Source organism: Piliocolobus tephrosceles, chromosome 6 (assembly GCF_002776525.5).
Source record: "Piliocolobus tephrosceles isolate RC106 chromosome 6, ASM277652v3, whole genome shotgun sequence".
Classification (NCBI taxonomy): domain Eukaryota; kingdom Metazoa; phylum Chordata; class Mammalia; order Primates; family Cercopithecidae; genus Piliocolobus; species Piliocolobus tephrosceles.
The window spans coordinates 126146810-126162354 of NC_045439.1; the positions used below are offsets into that span (position 1 = coordinate 126146810).

Sequence of the window (15545 nt, forward strand, 5' to 3'; positions counted from 1 at the left end):
TCCTTCCTTCCTTCCTTCCTTCCTTCCTTCCTTCCTTCCTTCCTTCCAGAGTTTTGCTGTTGTTGCTCAGGCTGGAGTGCAATGGCGCCATCTCGTCTCACTGCAACCTGTGCCTCCTGGGTTCAAGTGATTCTTCTGCTTCAGCCTCCTGAGTAGCTGGGATTACAAGTGCCCACTACCACGGCCCAGCTAATTTTTTTTTTTTTTTTGTATTTTGTATTAGAGATGGGGTTTCATCGTGTTGGCCAGGCTGGTCTTGAACTCCTGACCTCAGTTAATCCACCTGCCTTGGCCTCCTTAAGTGCTGAGATTACAGGTGTGAGCCACTGTGCCTGGCCTTTTCTTTTTTAAAATTTATTTTAAACTTCGGTATGTACGTGGTAGGTGCATATATATATTGAGTACATGAGATACTTAGATACAGGCATGCAATGCATAATAATCACATAATGGTAAATGGGGTATCCATCCCCCTCAAGCATTTTTATCCTTTGGGTTAGAAACAACTCAATTACACTCTTTTAGTTACTTTGAAATGTAAAATTAAATTATGATTGATGATAGTCACCCTCTTGTGCTATTAAATACTAGATTTTATTCATTCTTTCTAACTACTTTTTGTGCCCATTAACCATCCCTACCTGCCTGCCCATCCCCCCAGCCACTATCTTTCTCAGTTTCTGGTAACCTTCCACTTTATATCTCCATGAGTTCAATTGTTTTAATTTTTAGCTTCCACAAATAAATGACAACATGCAAAGTAGGATTGATCCCAGGGATGCAAGAATGGTTCAATAGGTGCAAATCAATCGATATGATACACAATCAACAGTGTGAAGGAGAATAACCATCTCTTCATTTCAACTGATGCTGAAAAATTTGATAAAGTTCAACATCCATTCATCATAAAAATCCAAAAAACTGGGTATAGAAGGAACAAACTGCAACATAATAAAAGCCATATATGACAGACCCACAGATAGGATTATGCTGAATGGAGAGAAACTGAAAGCCTTTAATATCTGGAGCACAACAAGAATGCCAACTTTTACCACTTTATTTACTATAGTACTAGAAGTCCTAGCTAAAGTAGTCAGACAAGAGAAAGAAATAAAAGGCATCCAAATTGGAAAGGAAGAAGTCAAATTATCCTTGTTTGCAGATGATGTGGTCTTATATTTGGAAAGACCTAAAAACTCCACAAAAACACCATTAGAACTGATAAACAAATTTAGTAAAGTTGCAGGATACAAAATCAACATATAATAGTCAGTAGCATTTCTATATGTCAACAGTGAACTGTCTGAAAAACAAACCAAGAAAGTAATCCCATTTGCAATAGCTACAAATAAAATTAAATACCTAGGAATTAACCAAAAAAGTGAAAATCTCTACAATGAAAACTATAAAACATTGGTGAAAGAAACTAAAGAAGACACAAAGAAATGGAAAGATATTCCTTGTTCACGAATTGAAACAGTTATTTTCAAAATGTTATACTACCAAAAGCAATCTACAGATTGAATCTCTATCAAAATACCAATGCCATTCTTCACAGAAATAGAAAAAACAATCCTAAAATTGATATGGAAGCCCAAATGATCCAGAATACCCAGAGCTATCCTGAACAAATAAACCAAAACTGGATGAATCATATTACCTGACTTTAAACTACACTATAGAGCTATGGTAACCAAAACAGCATGGTACTGGCATAAGAAACAGACCCATAGGTCAATGGAACAGAATAGAGAAACCAGAAGCAAATCTGTACATCAACAGTGAACTCATTTTCTACAAAAGTGCCAAGAACATACACTGGAGAAAGAACAGTCTCTTCAGTAAATGGTGCTGGGAAAACTGGATATCCATATGCAGAAGAATGAAACATGACCCCTATCTCTTGGCACATACAAAAATCAAATTAAAATGGATTAAAAGCCTAAATCTAAGACCTTAAAAAATTAAACTACTAAAAGAAAACATTGGGGGAAACTCTGTTAGATGTTGGTCTGGGCAAAGATTTCTTGAGAAATACTCCACAAACACAGGCCACCAAAGCAAAAACGGACAAGTAGGATCACATCCAGTTAAAAAGCTTCTGCACATCCAAGGAAAAACAATCAACAATGTGGAGATTCAACCCACAGAATGGGAGAAAATATTTGCAAACTACCCATCTGACAAGGGATTAATAACCAGGAAACAACTTTGTAGGAAAAGAAACCTAATAATCTAATTTAAAACTAGGCAAAGGATCTGAATAGAGATTTCTCAAAAGACAATACAAATAGCAAACAGATATATAAAAAGGTGCTCAACACCATTGATCATCAGAGAAATGTACCTCAAAGCTACAATGAGATATCATCTCACCCCATTTAAAATGGCTTTTATCCAAAGACAGGCAATAACAAATGCTGATGAGGATGAGGAGAAAAGGGAACTCTCATACTCTGTTGGTAGGAATGTGATTAGTACAACCACTATGGAAAACAGTTTGGAGATTCCCCCCAAAATTAAATATAGAGCTACTTTATGATCTTGCAACCTCATTGCTAGATGTAGACCCAAAAGAAAAAATAACAGTATATCAAAGAGTTATCTGCATTCTCATGTTTGTTTTAGCTTTGTTCACAATAGCCAAGATGTGGAAGCAACCTAAGTTTCCATCAATAGATGAATGAATAAAGAAAATGTGGTACATACATATACAATAGAGTACTATTCAGCCATAAAAAGAATGAGATCATTTGCAACAACACAGATGGAAATGGGGATTATTGTGTTAAGTGAAATAAGCCAGGCACAGATAGACAAACTTCCCATATTCTCACTTATTTGTGGGAACTAAAAATTAAAACGATTGAATCATGCAGATAAAGAGTAGAATGATGGTTACCAAAAACTGAGAAGGATGGTGGAGGTATGGGATGGGGAAAAATGGGAACAGTTAGGGATAAAAAATATAAAGAACAAATAGTATCTAGTATTTGATAGCACAACAGGGTGAATATAGTAAATAATGATTTAATTGTACATTTAAAAATAACAAAAAAAATGGATTGTTTGTAACACGAAGGATAAATGATTGAGGGGATAAATATCCCATTTACCACGATGTGATTATTATGTATTATTTGCCTGTACCCAAATATCTCATACTCCATAAATATATACACCTACTGTGTACCAACAGAAATAAAAAATAACAAAACAAAAAACATTATTTAGCAGGCCCAGCTAAAAGTCATCTGACTCCCTAGCAAATGTGATTTTGTTTAACTTATTATATATGAATTATGGAATCTCAGACATTGTATAATTACATATAGCTAGATGTTATAGAAAACTGCTAAATTATATCTTTTTAGTGTGGTAGAAAAGATAATCCCAAAGATTAAGGTCTTATTACCCCTTTTTAGAGCTGTATGAAATAAAATGAATATTTTTGTCATGTTGATATTTTTTAACTTTTAAGTTCAGAGGTGCATGTGCAGGTTTGTTATATAGGTAAATCTGTGTCATGAGACATTAACTGGATTACGTCTAATTTAACAATTTTATTTTAGTGTTCATTTTTTGCTCTGATTATGTAAAATCACACTTTTCATATTCTTTTTTGAACAGGCTTTGTTATCCTGCTATCCCTCATTAGTTAGTTAAATACAGGTTTTGATGTGTTCATTATGTATTTGAGAATTATGTTTTATGATATTTAAAAAATTAGATTTGACAGTCTATAAAAAATTAAATTACTAATGACAACAACTGTGTTTTCTGGATACACTCCATGAATAAGTGCCAGTAGGTAAGCTGCTTGAGGTTTCAAGAGATCAGGTGTTGTATCAAGACTCTATATTACCTTAAAGGATAAATACTAAGCTATCCCTGGAGTTATCCCAGAGATAAATACCTTAGCATGGTATTTATCCTTCAGCTTCTGCTACTTCAAGGAGCATGGTTGAGAGAAAAACCAGTGAGAATCTTCTTCAGATACAGACTGAGGCATGGAAAATGGATGGCATATACAAATAAATCAATGACAAATTACAAATTAATCAATCCAAAGTAAGTAAAATAAGTGGATTCTGTTATGAAGCAGGTCTAATTGCTTCAGAGCCTGTAGGTCCCAAGGTCAGCTTCCTAGCAAGAACTAAATTTAATACAATTCAAACAGCAGCAGCCTAGGGAATCCCAGGGCTCATTAAACTAAGCAGTGTTGTAAGAACCATAAAAACCTCAGACACAGCTAGAATCCTAGGGATAGGAGATATTTCCAGTTCATACAGCCAGCCAGCCCTCAACTAGGGCTTGGCTTATAAGGAAGCAGTTAAGACATGCACTGGGCAGCTGCGATGGTCATCTGAAGATTGCCCATTTTGCTGGCCTGAAGCTGAAGACAGGGTTGGTAGGATGAATGGCAGGAAACCATCTTCCTTCCTTGAAACCACATAGCTTCTGACAAGCAAAGATGTAGGTTTCTCAGATATATTTATTCAAAGCTCCCCTCCCCTTCCTGCTCCTCTGTCTGACTCTGATGCTATTTTTATGTTTACTGTTGTCCTCACTCTTTTTCTCTATATACTCTGGCATTGATCATTTTTACATTTAAGAGATCATTTGAGTTTTGTTGTTTTAAATTTACTCTTAGAAACATTCACAGAACAGTGAAATTCCTATAGCATCAAGGAATTCTAGGGCTAGTGGCATCTTAGAAGATAGTTGCAAGATTTGGATAAGATAGGACCAAATTCACATAACTGAAGGCACGGGTTTCATGGCAATATTGTCTTAAGACTACCTAATTCTGCTATAGTCCCTTCTAGATTTCGGTTTCCATTTCTTTAATTATTAAAGTTTCTTTTTACTAAAATCTTCTTTACTCTCCACAGGTGCAATGTAGAATGCAATGTTTCAAACAAGGCCAAAGAAGTTTAGAGCAGAAAGATTGTTTCTTTCTCAATAGAGAATACCACTATAGGTACCATCTTCAGCTAATGGTGTCCACTTCTTGGTTTTCAGGAGAAATTTAAAAATGCATCAAATGCCTCTAGAAGGAATTCATATGGAATTGAAACTCCAGCTAGCAAATCATTTTCTATTGTTAAGCTAGTCAAATTTCCTCCTCTATTAATGCATTTAGTTCCACACAGACCAAAATAAATACAAGACAAACATAATAGCAAAATATAGTATACTATTATGCTTAAAGCACACACATGCACAAGTACCAGGAGAAAAATTTTACTCCTTTTCTTCATATTTTCCTCATAAACATCTCTGTGTCCCTGTTTAGAAAGATGAGCAGCCAGCTGCTCAGCTGTACACAAGTAGCCTTTGATTATTTAAGGAGCTTTAGTTTGTCCTCTTCTCTCAAAGTAGTGCCCTTCCAAAAAGACTTTCATTTTGCATTAAGCATTCTCAATTATTTTGGCTCATTTTGTGTACTTAAAATTTTTATTGACTGTTTCACATTCTTAAGTTATTTTTAGGCTGTGAAACATGAAATGCTTGATAGGGCCTGATCTTACTGCTAACGGGATAATGGAGATGGTATTTTTGAATGTGGCTTTCCATGTTCTGCAGGGCTTTGGCAAGGGAAATTAAGTTATGATTGGGGGTAGTTTTGGGGTGTAGACATTCCTTCATGTTGATGGGTGTCGTGTTCTTTTCATTCTTCACAGAACAGTCACAGGCTTAGTTTCTTACTGTGATCAGACTTCAGAAACACAGAAGCTGGGAGATGACTACCAAATGTGGAAATGTTATTAAACCTAAGAGGGAGCTTTCTATATTGTTTAGTATTATGTTTCATATTGGCTGAAGATTGCAAATTTATTGTCAGTAAAAAAAATCCAAGAATAACCAGAATCCAGCCCTTACCTTGATTAAAACTCAAATAACTAACATACAGGGTTGCCTATTTTTATCTTAACTAATTGTAAAGATTTTGATATTATTAATCAAAATCTTATCAGAGTAATCACCTAGGAACTGTCCAGAATATTTATAGTACTAAAATTTCCTAATATTAAATCTTACTTTAAACAAGTAGGCTGTAAACTCAGGTTTATAAATGGACTGTAGTAATTTGGGTTAAAACATATTTTACATATTCTTCTCTTATTTAATCTATCCTTCTGATTTATTTAGTTTTAATATTGTCTGTTTTAATATAATTGTTTCTTTCTCAACATATGTTTGGTGGAAATAACGAATGTACCATATACCCTGGGTATACTATGCCTTTACATTAGGAAATAATCACATTGTTTCTCAGCTGTATTCTGAGACTAAATTATAACAGTACTTTAGATTATGTGTTCCCATTGTTTTCTGGCTTCTAGAAACCTTTTTTAATTAAAAAAATAACTTTGGTTTCTCTTTCTCACTTTTCCAGTTTTCCCAAGATTATTTTTTAAAATTAGATCCATAATTTTTATGAGACTTGACTCCTGTTAATTATGCATTTTAGATAACTGAAAGGAGCATCAAAATGATGTTTTCTTATGGAAATTTGCAATCTTTGGTGCATCCAAAAAAGATTGGAGAATTTTCAATATAGCAGGGCTCAAGTAGGGCTGTACATATAACAGCAAATCGTTCCCTAACTTGTATTTCTTGCTTTGTTTTATTTTCCAATTGATTCTAGAAAGTGAGGTGATTCCTTCTATTAGTTATGAGATTATAGATTTAGATGCACCTGTGCACCTGGTTATACAGGCGGATGAAGAGGATGGTCACAAACATAGTGTGACAGAGGCATCCAAAGGTGGCTTGAGCCCCGAATCTCTCTCTCACTGGCTTATCTTGGAATAATATCCTAAAGAAAGTTTTCTTGTCATTAAGGGTTTTTATTTTTAGAATTTAAGTACTGTTCTGCATTGTCTTTGTAAACATCTGATCTCTAGTATGAAGGATTTTATCGGCTAACATTCTCTGAATGACTCGATAGAACCAAGTGCAACATGGATTACAAAGCTTGGGACACAAAGTAAAATCTTGTCTTACTTTATATTTTGCCTATAGCTGGTTCTAGATAAAAAATATTCTAGACAGAGAAGCATCTACTAATTTTTAACTACTTCAATGGAAGAAATGTATCAACGTTCTCTGATTTTCTGTTTGTAATCCAAGGTACTGTCACCAAACGTTGGGGATGAGTATGAGTGTAGAGCAGGGGAAAATGGATCTAACAATATCTTAGCAAATCCTTTATTTTCTTATGGATCTATGGTTGTTGAAAAGTCCAGAAGCAATACAACTCTGGTTTCTCTTGTTACTCTGTTTTATAAAAGGGTCGTGGTGGGCTTTTGTGCATGCCCCCATGATGTGGGTCATGGCCCTTGGTCTCTTCTCTTGGTGATTAGTGTCTTTTAATCATTGTCCTACTCATTCTGAGTCTGATACATCCCTATATCTTAAAGACTGAGACTATTTCTTCTTACCTCATTTTTACAAACTTCCCAATTTCTGTGACCTGGGATACTAAAGACAAAAATATGAGCTCTTTTTCAATCCTTCCTAAATGATTTGTTTCCTAATACGTTTATTCATAGTAACTACTAACCTTTGAACAACATAGCAATTTGTTGTTTACAAAACATTCTTCCTTTGATTTGATAAATTATTGAGCTTCTGCTATGCAGTAAGTATTGTGCTGTGGTTACAAAGATGAGTAAGAGATATTTCCTCATCTTGAGAGATATAGTTTTTTTTATGGTGCTCAAAGGCATTACATTTGATTCTCAAAACAATCTTGGGAGATATTATTAACTCTGCATTAAACTGAATAACCAAATAATAAAACTCAGAGAGGTTTATTTCCTTGCCTGAGAGTACTCCATTGGTAATGGTGGAGCTAGGCATTGGATCTAGATATTCCATTCCAGAACTTTTGTCCTTAGAGGACATTATTCTGTCTATTAAAAGAAATGGAAAGATTAGCATGCACTTATCACCTCATGTCCAGGTCATTGTGTTTCTTTCTAGTTTACTGTTAATGCAATTTAAAAATATTACAGAAATAAAGAGCTGGAAGAAATGAACAAAATTCCTTGTTCTATCAATGTAAGAATGTACTGCCTATACTACCTCATAGATCTTGCTTAAATAGTTTTTATATAATTTATATGCTATCTATCTATCTATCTATCTATCTATCTATCTATCTATCTATCTCTATCTTAAATCTCCCTTGTTCTGATTTAATTCTTCTTTCTCTAGGTCACTTGATATTCTTGGCTTGATGAAAAAAGAACAAGATTCTAATGTGACAGAATTTGTTCTTCTGGGACTATCATCTTCTTGGGAGCTACAACTATTTCTCTTCTTACTACTTTTGTTTTTTTACGTTGCTATTGTCCTGGGAAACCTCTTGATAGTGGTAACAGTGCAAGTCCATGCTCACCTGCTCCAATCTCCTATGTATTATTTTTTAGGTCATCTCTCTTTCATTGACCTATGCCTGAGCTGTGTTACTGTGCCAAAGATGTTAGGGGATTTCCTACAGCAGAGCAAGAGCATCTCTTTTTCAGGATGTCTGACCCAGATCTACTTCCTCCACTTTCTAGGAGCCAGTGAGATGTTTCTGCTGACAGTCATGGCTTATGACAGGTATGTTGCCATCAGTAACCCTTTGCGCTACCTTACAGTCATGAATCCCCAGCTATGCCTTTGGTTGGTTCTTGCCTGCTGGTGTGGGGGTTTTATCCACTCTATCATGCAGATCATACTAGTCATCCAGCTGCCCTTCTGTGGCCCCAATGAACTGGACAACTTCTACTGTGATGTCCCACAGGTCATCAAGCTGGCCTGCATGGACACCTATGTGGTAGAGGTGCTGATGATAGCCAACAGTGGTCTGCTGTCTCTTGTCTGCTTCTTGGTCTTACTATTCTCTTATGCTATCATCCTGATCACCCTGAGAACACACTTCCGCCAGGGCCAGAACAAGGTCCTCTCTACCTGTGCCTCTCACCTGACAGTGGTCAGCCTGATCTTCATGCCATGTGTATTCATCTATTTGAGGCCTTTCTGCAGCTTCTCTGTGGATAAGATATTCTCCATGTTTTACACAGTGATTACACCTATGTTGAACCCCCTCATCTACACACTCAGAAATGCTGATATGAAGACAGCTATGAAGAAACTGAGAATAAAACCATGTGGCATTCCATTGCCTTGTTAAAGAATGAGCAAAAGAGGTGATTTGAAAAACATACTCTTTCTTGGAAGACTCTTAACTCATCTTGTACATGTGTAAAAACCATTTTGATGACTTTGGTATAAAAGAGAAGACAGCATACAGATTATAATGGATCACTCTTGATTACGATTTAAAAGCATAGGTGGCACTCTAGAAAGCCACCTATGCTTTTTGACCATAATCAAGAGAACTTGGGAACTCAGGAGAATTTACTGGCCACAAATGATAACAAGCATTAACTGAGTCCTAGGATTAGAGGACACCTTGAAAGATCAACTTTTCTATCTTTATGTCTCTAAATACTCTTCATTTATTCAATTTGTTCCACTTTTTAAATCTATTCAAATGAAAGAAGATATATCTCTTTTTGTGTTCTGTTCCTCCAGCGTTTAATGATTCCTAGTGTTAGGAACTTCCTTCTGATGTCTCATCAGATCCTCTTCTGAAGTAGTGTGAATTTCTTTGTTCTGTTAGCCTGAGAACAGTAACAACCACCCTATGTAGTAGTATTTACCTTGGAACTATGTTCCATAGTGTCCCAAATTTTAGAAATGTAGTCAGGCATCACTCTAATGAACATAGGCTCTTAACAAAGTTTATGTGTGAGAGAAAGGAAGTCCAGGAGTGCTGGGGTGATGGAAGCTGTTAGTATTCTGTTGTAGAGGCTTCTCAAGAAGAGGTACCCAATTTTACATTGAATTTTTCTTTGAGTAGAATTACAGTGGGGGTGGATAGGTAAGCTGGCTCTTCAACTGACCATAATGTTTAAGAGTTTTAACCTCTAAAGGAAAGGAGGAAGAAATGAACTGTGGTTGAAAGCACTTATTCTTGAGATGCTCACAGTTATTACCTCTGAGTGTCAAACATGCTTTGAGGAATAAATACTATTACCTAACTTCATTTTTGAGAATGAACTCAGAGTTAAGTGACTTGCCAACGACCACTTAGAAAAAATGTAATCAATCAATAAAGCTGCTTGTAATCCCAGCACTTTGGGAGGCTGAGGTGGGCGGATTGTCTAAAGTCAGGAGTTCAAGACCAGCTTGACCAACATGGAGAAACTCCATCTCTACTAAAAATACAAAATTAACTGGGCGTGGTGGCACGTGCCTGTAATCCCAACTACTCAGGAAGGCTGAGGCAGGAGAATCACTTGAACCCGCGAGGCAGAAGTTGCAGTGCGCTGAGATCACACCACTGCACTCCAGCCTGGGCAAGAAGAGCAAAACTCTGTCTCAAAGAAAAAGAAAAAGAAAGCTAATAATTATATAATGAAGTTAATATTTTATTTCTCCTCAGAAAGAGTATTTATCTCAATTACACAGATCTATCTTTCTTTCTTTCTTCCTTCCTTCCTTTCTCTTTCTTTCTTTTCTTTCTCTCATGTCTTTTTTCTTTAGACAGAGTCTCACTCTTGTCTCCCAGGTTGGAGTGCAGTGGCATGATCTTGGCTCACTACAACCTCCGCCTCCCAGGTTCAACTGATTCTCCTGCTTCAGCCTCCCAAGTAGCTGAGATTACAGGCACTGGCCACCATGCCTGGCTGATTTTTGTGTTTTTAGTAGAGACGGGATTTCTCCATGTTGGTCAGGCTGGTCTTGAACTCCTGACCTCAGGTGATGTGCCTGCCTCGGCCTCCCAAAATGCTGGGATTATAGGGGTGAGCCACCACACCTGGCCAGATTACTTAATTTCTATAATACCTGTGTAGGAGCTTCAGAGCTGGAAGATCCCTAAAAAGGTTAACTTAAACATTTATGTTTAAGATTATCTATCTCTGATGTAGGATCCTTGCAATATTTTATGGCTGTGAAAATGTCTTTATTCTATTTACTATATAAGATAATAACAAACTTTTAACAATGTTTTTATATTTTGCCACTTTATCTCCTAATTAATTGACATAGGCTTTTATGATTACTTAGCTGAAAAATACACCTCTGAAAAAAATGTCTGAAACTCCATCTAATCTTAGGATATACTGGAAAATTGCAATACTCCTAGCCATGTAAGAGCTTTCTTGATATAGGGACAAAAAATGTATTTTTATTTTTATGTTGGAAGTTAATGACTTTATATTTAAGAAGCCATATGTATGTATGTGTATATGTATATATTGCTACAGAAGGACTCCTCACAGACTAGGAACTAGGCTGCCATTTGGGAGATTTCTAAATAGCATGGGTGAGGGTGAAAATGGCATACCTGGAACATCATGTTCTCCTCTTTCGCTTCACTCAACATTTTCAGAGTTTTTTTGCATACAATGAATATCCCGAAGAGCAGTATGATATCCCGAAGATGGTATTTTGAACATCCTGAAGAGCTGGAAACTGCCCGAGAGTAGTGTGTGAGTTAATAGAAAGGTTTGAGTGGTGCTAGGGATTACCAGGCATGTTTCAAGGACACAGAGCTCCAGGCGTTCTCTTAGTATAAGCCGGCTGCAATATCCCCTTTTTCTGATGTCCTTCTTTCATAGCAAAATGTATAGTCTTGGCAAATCATTTTTAATGTCCTGCTGATAGCTGGAATTGGTAGCATTATTTTAAGAAAGGCAAGAGCTTTTTGTATTCCCTTCTGCATTTTCAAGTCTCTCTTTGTTTAACCAATTATATATATTAAAATTCTTTTTATTAATAATGATAAAACTTCTGTTTCTTGAGACGGCACATGATTGTTATTATCTAGGTACCTAGTCCTCCAGAATTTCCTGTTCAGATACCATGAGCCCACTTTCACAGCTTGCCTGAGCCTCTTCTCTAGGTCTTTCCTCCTGAGAGTGGACCATATCATGTGCGCATCCCTAGACTGCAGAGGTATTGAGGGGCCCTGTGTGCAAAATGTGTGGACAAAGCCTCCACATGTGGGCAGCAGGGTCCACATTCATACATGAGAGACCCCTTATGGTGGGGTTTGGAACTAGAGAAGAGGTGAACTGAAGGTCTCACAGTCAAAGGCCTGCTCTGTTCATAACGACACATTCTGGTGCAGAAATTTAAGGAGCCTGGGGATTTTGGATTGGAAACTGGCCTTCTAGTAGTTATGAGGCTATGAGAAGATATTTTATTTACATTTTGTTAGCTTGCTGTGTAGCTTTTAGTCATATGTTACATGGGCTTCATTTGTACTCTTGCCTTGGGTCTCATAGACATTTGGGATGGATTTTCTTGTTCTGTACAGCTCTTATGGCCCTCTCAGGTACTGAAATAACTCATAGGAGACAAAGACAAGCCTGATTCATGAAAATATGGGAGAATTATTTACTTCATATTTCCAAGACACATCACGGGAACTAAAGATAAGCACATTTATAGCCTAACTCTAAAGTAGACGTTGTAACTGGGCCAATATAAACCAGGAAACCCTATCCACCCATTGCCAAATTTCTGCCTCTAAAAGCCCTAGAAACTAGAAGGTATTATTAGAGAGACACCAGCATGCCATAATAATATTTACTCCAGATTTAGAGAAAACATCTCCTGGAGGATGTTCCTATAATAAAAAACTGCTAGTGATTTTTGGATCTTTTAGTATTTCTTCATTTATTGTTATTATCTATTTATTAATTCAACAGTTATTTGCTGTGTGCTACTATGTGCCTGGAAATGTAGGCATCTTGCCATTTGGGCCTTCCACTAAGCATCAATAGATCACCCAAATATCTAATTGTATTTATTAGAGTCTCTCAATGTCTACTAGTGGGAGGTGAATAGCATTTTAAGGCAACGTGTGAGCCCAGATGATTGAGGAGAGTAGAATGGAGAGGTCCATTGTAGTCAAGTCCATTGGAGTCCTCTGTAGTCGGATGGTCTTATCATGGCTCAGCTCCACCATATACCAGAGGGCAAATGACAGCCTCTCAATACCTCTTTGTCTGTACAATGAGGACAATAATAGAACCCAATTCACAGGGTTTTTGGAAAAACTAAACAAAGTAATACTTATAAAGCTCTAGTAAGAATGTCTACATATGGTCAGAACTTATTATATATTGATTGATTTTGTTATTATTATTACTAGTTTTTCTCATAAATTGAAAGGGGAACAAGACTGAAAGAATATTGTACAATTGTTTAATCCTAGAGAATCAAAGAACAGAAAGATGAACCTGACTCCAGACCATTATCAGGTGACAGCAAAATTCCTAATAACTGCCTTATTCATATTGAAACCGGCCTTGGCATAATAACTTTTATCTTAGGTGATGTATATGCCCTCAAAATTATGTAAAATATTTATATTTTAGGTCTTTTTTTTTTTCTATTTATGGCTAGCTGGTTATCTAAGCACTCTTCATTGAATAGGGGGTTCTCCTATTCTATGAAGATTGCCTGTTTTTGTCTACTTTGTGGAAGATTATAGGGCTGTAAGTGTGTGGCTTTATCCCACACACCTATTCTCTATTCTGTTCCATTGGCCTATATGTCTTTTTTTTTGTGACAGTACCATGCTGTTTTGGTTACTGTAGACTATAGTTTGAAGTCAGGTAATGTAATACCTCTGGCTTTGTTGTTTTTGCTTAGGATTGCTTTGGCTATTTGAGCTCTTTTTTTGGTTCCATATGAATTTTAGAAGAGGTTTTTCTAATTCTGTGAAGAATGACGTTGATAGTTTGATAGGAATAGCATTGAATTTGTATATTGCTTTGGGCAATATGGCCATTTTAATGACATTAAGTCTTTCAATTCATGAGCACAAAATGTTTTTCTGTTAATTTGTGTTGTCTCTGATTTCTCTGATCAGTGTTTTGTAGTTATGCTTGTTGAGATCTTTCATCTTGCTGAAATGTTTTCCTAGGTATTTCATTTTCTTTGTAGCTATTGTATATGGAATTATGCTCTTGATTGGACTCTCAGCCTGGGCATTATTCGCGTATAGAAATGTTTACTGATTTTTGTACATTGATTTTGTATCCTGAAACCTTGCTAAAATTGTTTATTAGTTCTAGTGGCCTTTTGGTAAAGTCTTTTGAGTTTTTAAACTATAGAATCATTGTCAGTGAAAATACATAGTTTGACTTCTTCCTTTCCTATTTATATGACTTTTCTTTTTTTTTTTCCCGATTACTGTAAATAGGACTTCCAGTACTATATTGAATAGAAGTTGTGAGAGTGGACATCCTTGTCTTGTTCCAGGTCCCAAGAGGAATGGTCTCAGCTTTTGCCCATTCAATATCATGTTAGCTGTGGGTTTGTCATAGATGGCTCTTATTATTTTGAGATATGGTCTTTTGATACCAAGTCTGTTCAGGATTTTTATCAGGAAAGGAAGTTGAGTTTTATCAAAAGCTTTTTCTTCATCCATTCAGATGATCATATCGTTTTTATTTTTTATTCAGTTTATGTGGTGAATCAAATTGATTTGTATATGTCTTGCATCCCAGGAACAAAGCCTACTTGATCATAGTGAATTAACTTATTGATGTGCTGCTGAATTCGGTTTGCTAGTATTTGTTGAGGATTTTTGCATCCATGTCCATCAGGATATTGGCCTGATGTTTTCTTTCTTTGTTTTGTCTCTGCCAGATTTTGGTAATAGGCTGATGTTAGCTTCATAGAATGAGTTAAGGAGGAACCCTTCCTTTTTGATTTTTTTGGGGAATAGTTTCAGTAGGATTGGTACCATTTCTTCTTTATATGTCTGGTAGAATTCAACTGTGAATCCCTCTGGTCCTGGGCTTTTTTCGGTTAGTAGAGTTTCTTTTTTTAATTACTGATTCAATTTCAGAGCTTGATATTTGTCTATTAAGGATTACAGTCTCTTCCTAATTCAATCTTAGGAGATTATGATGTTTCAGGAATTTATCAGTTTCTTCCAGATTTTCTAATTTATGTGCATAGAGTTGTTCATAGTATTCTCTGAGGATGATTTTTATTTCTGTGGGATCAGTTGTAATGTCATTTTTGTCCTTTTTGACTATACTCATTTGGATCTTCTTTTTTTAATTATTTTTAATCTAACAGTCTATCAGTCTTATTTTTTCAAAAGACTAACTCTTGGTTTCATTGACCTTTTGTATAGATTTTTGCACCTCAATTTCATTAAGCTGTTCTCTAATTTTAGTTATTTCTTTTCTTCTGCTAGCTAGGGAGTGGTTTGTCCTTTATTTTCTAATTCCTTGAGGTGAAAAGTGCAAGAGGATGAAGCTAGACCCTTGCTTTTCACCATATAAGAAAATTGACAGGATGGATTAAAGATTTAAATGTAAGACCACAAACTATAAAAATCCTAGACCAAAACCTAGGAGATATTCTTCTTGACATTGGCCTTGGGAAAAAAAATTAGCTAAGTCCCCCAAAGAAATTGCAACAAAACCAAAAACTGACAAGTGGGA

General features: G+C 36.0%; 1 protein-coding gene across 1 annotated transcript in view; it reads left to right on the top strand.

Moving 5' to 3' along the window:
* Positions 1-9193, top strand: part of LOC111522541 (olfactory receptor 4Q3) — a 27287-nt gene extending 18094 nt beyond the window's left edge. Inside the window, exon 3 of the mRNA XM_023186638.1 lies at positions 8230-9193. Within this exon, the coding sequence (XP_023042406.1) occupies positions 8252-9193 (942 nt within the window). The 5' untranslated portion in view covers positions 8230-8251. The remainder of the gene's footprint in view (positions 1-8229) is intronic.
* The last annotated feature ends 6352 nt before the right edge of the window (positions 9194-15545 follow it).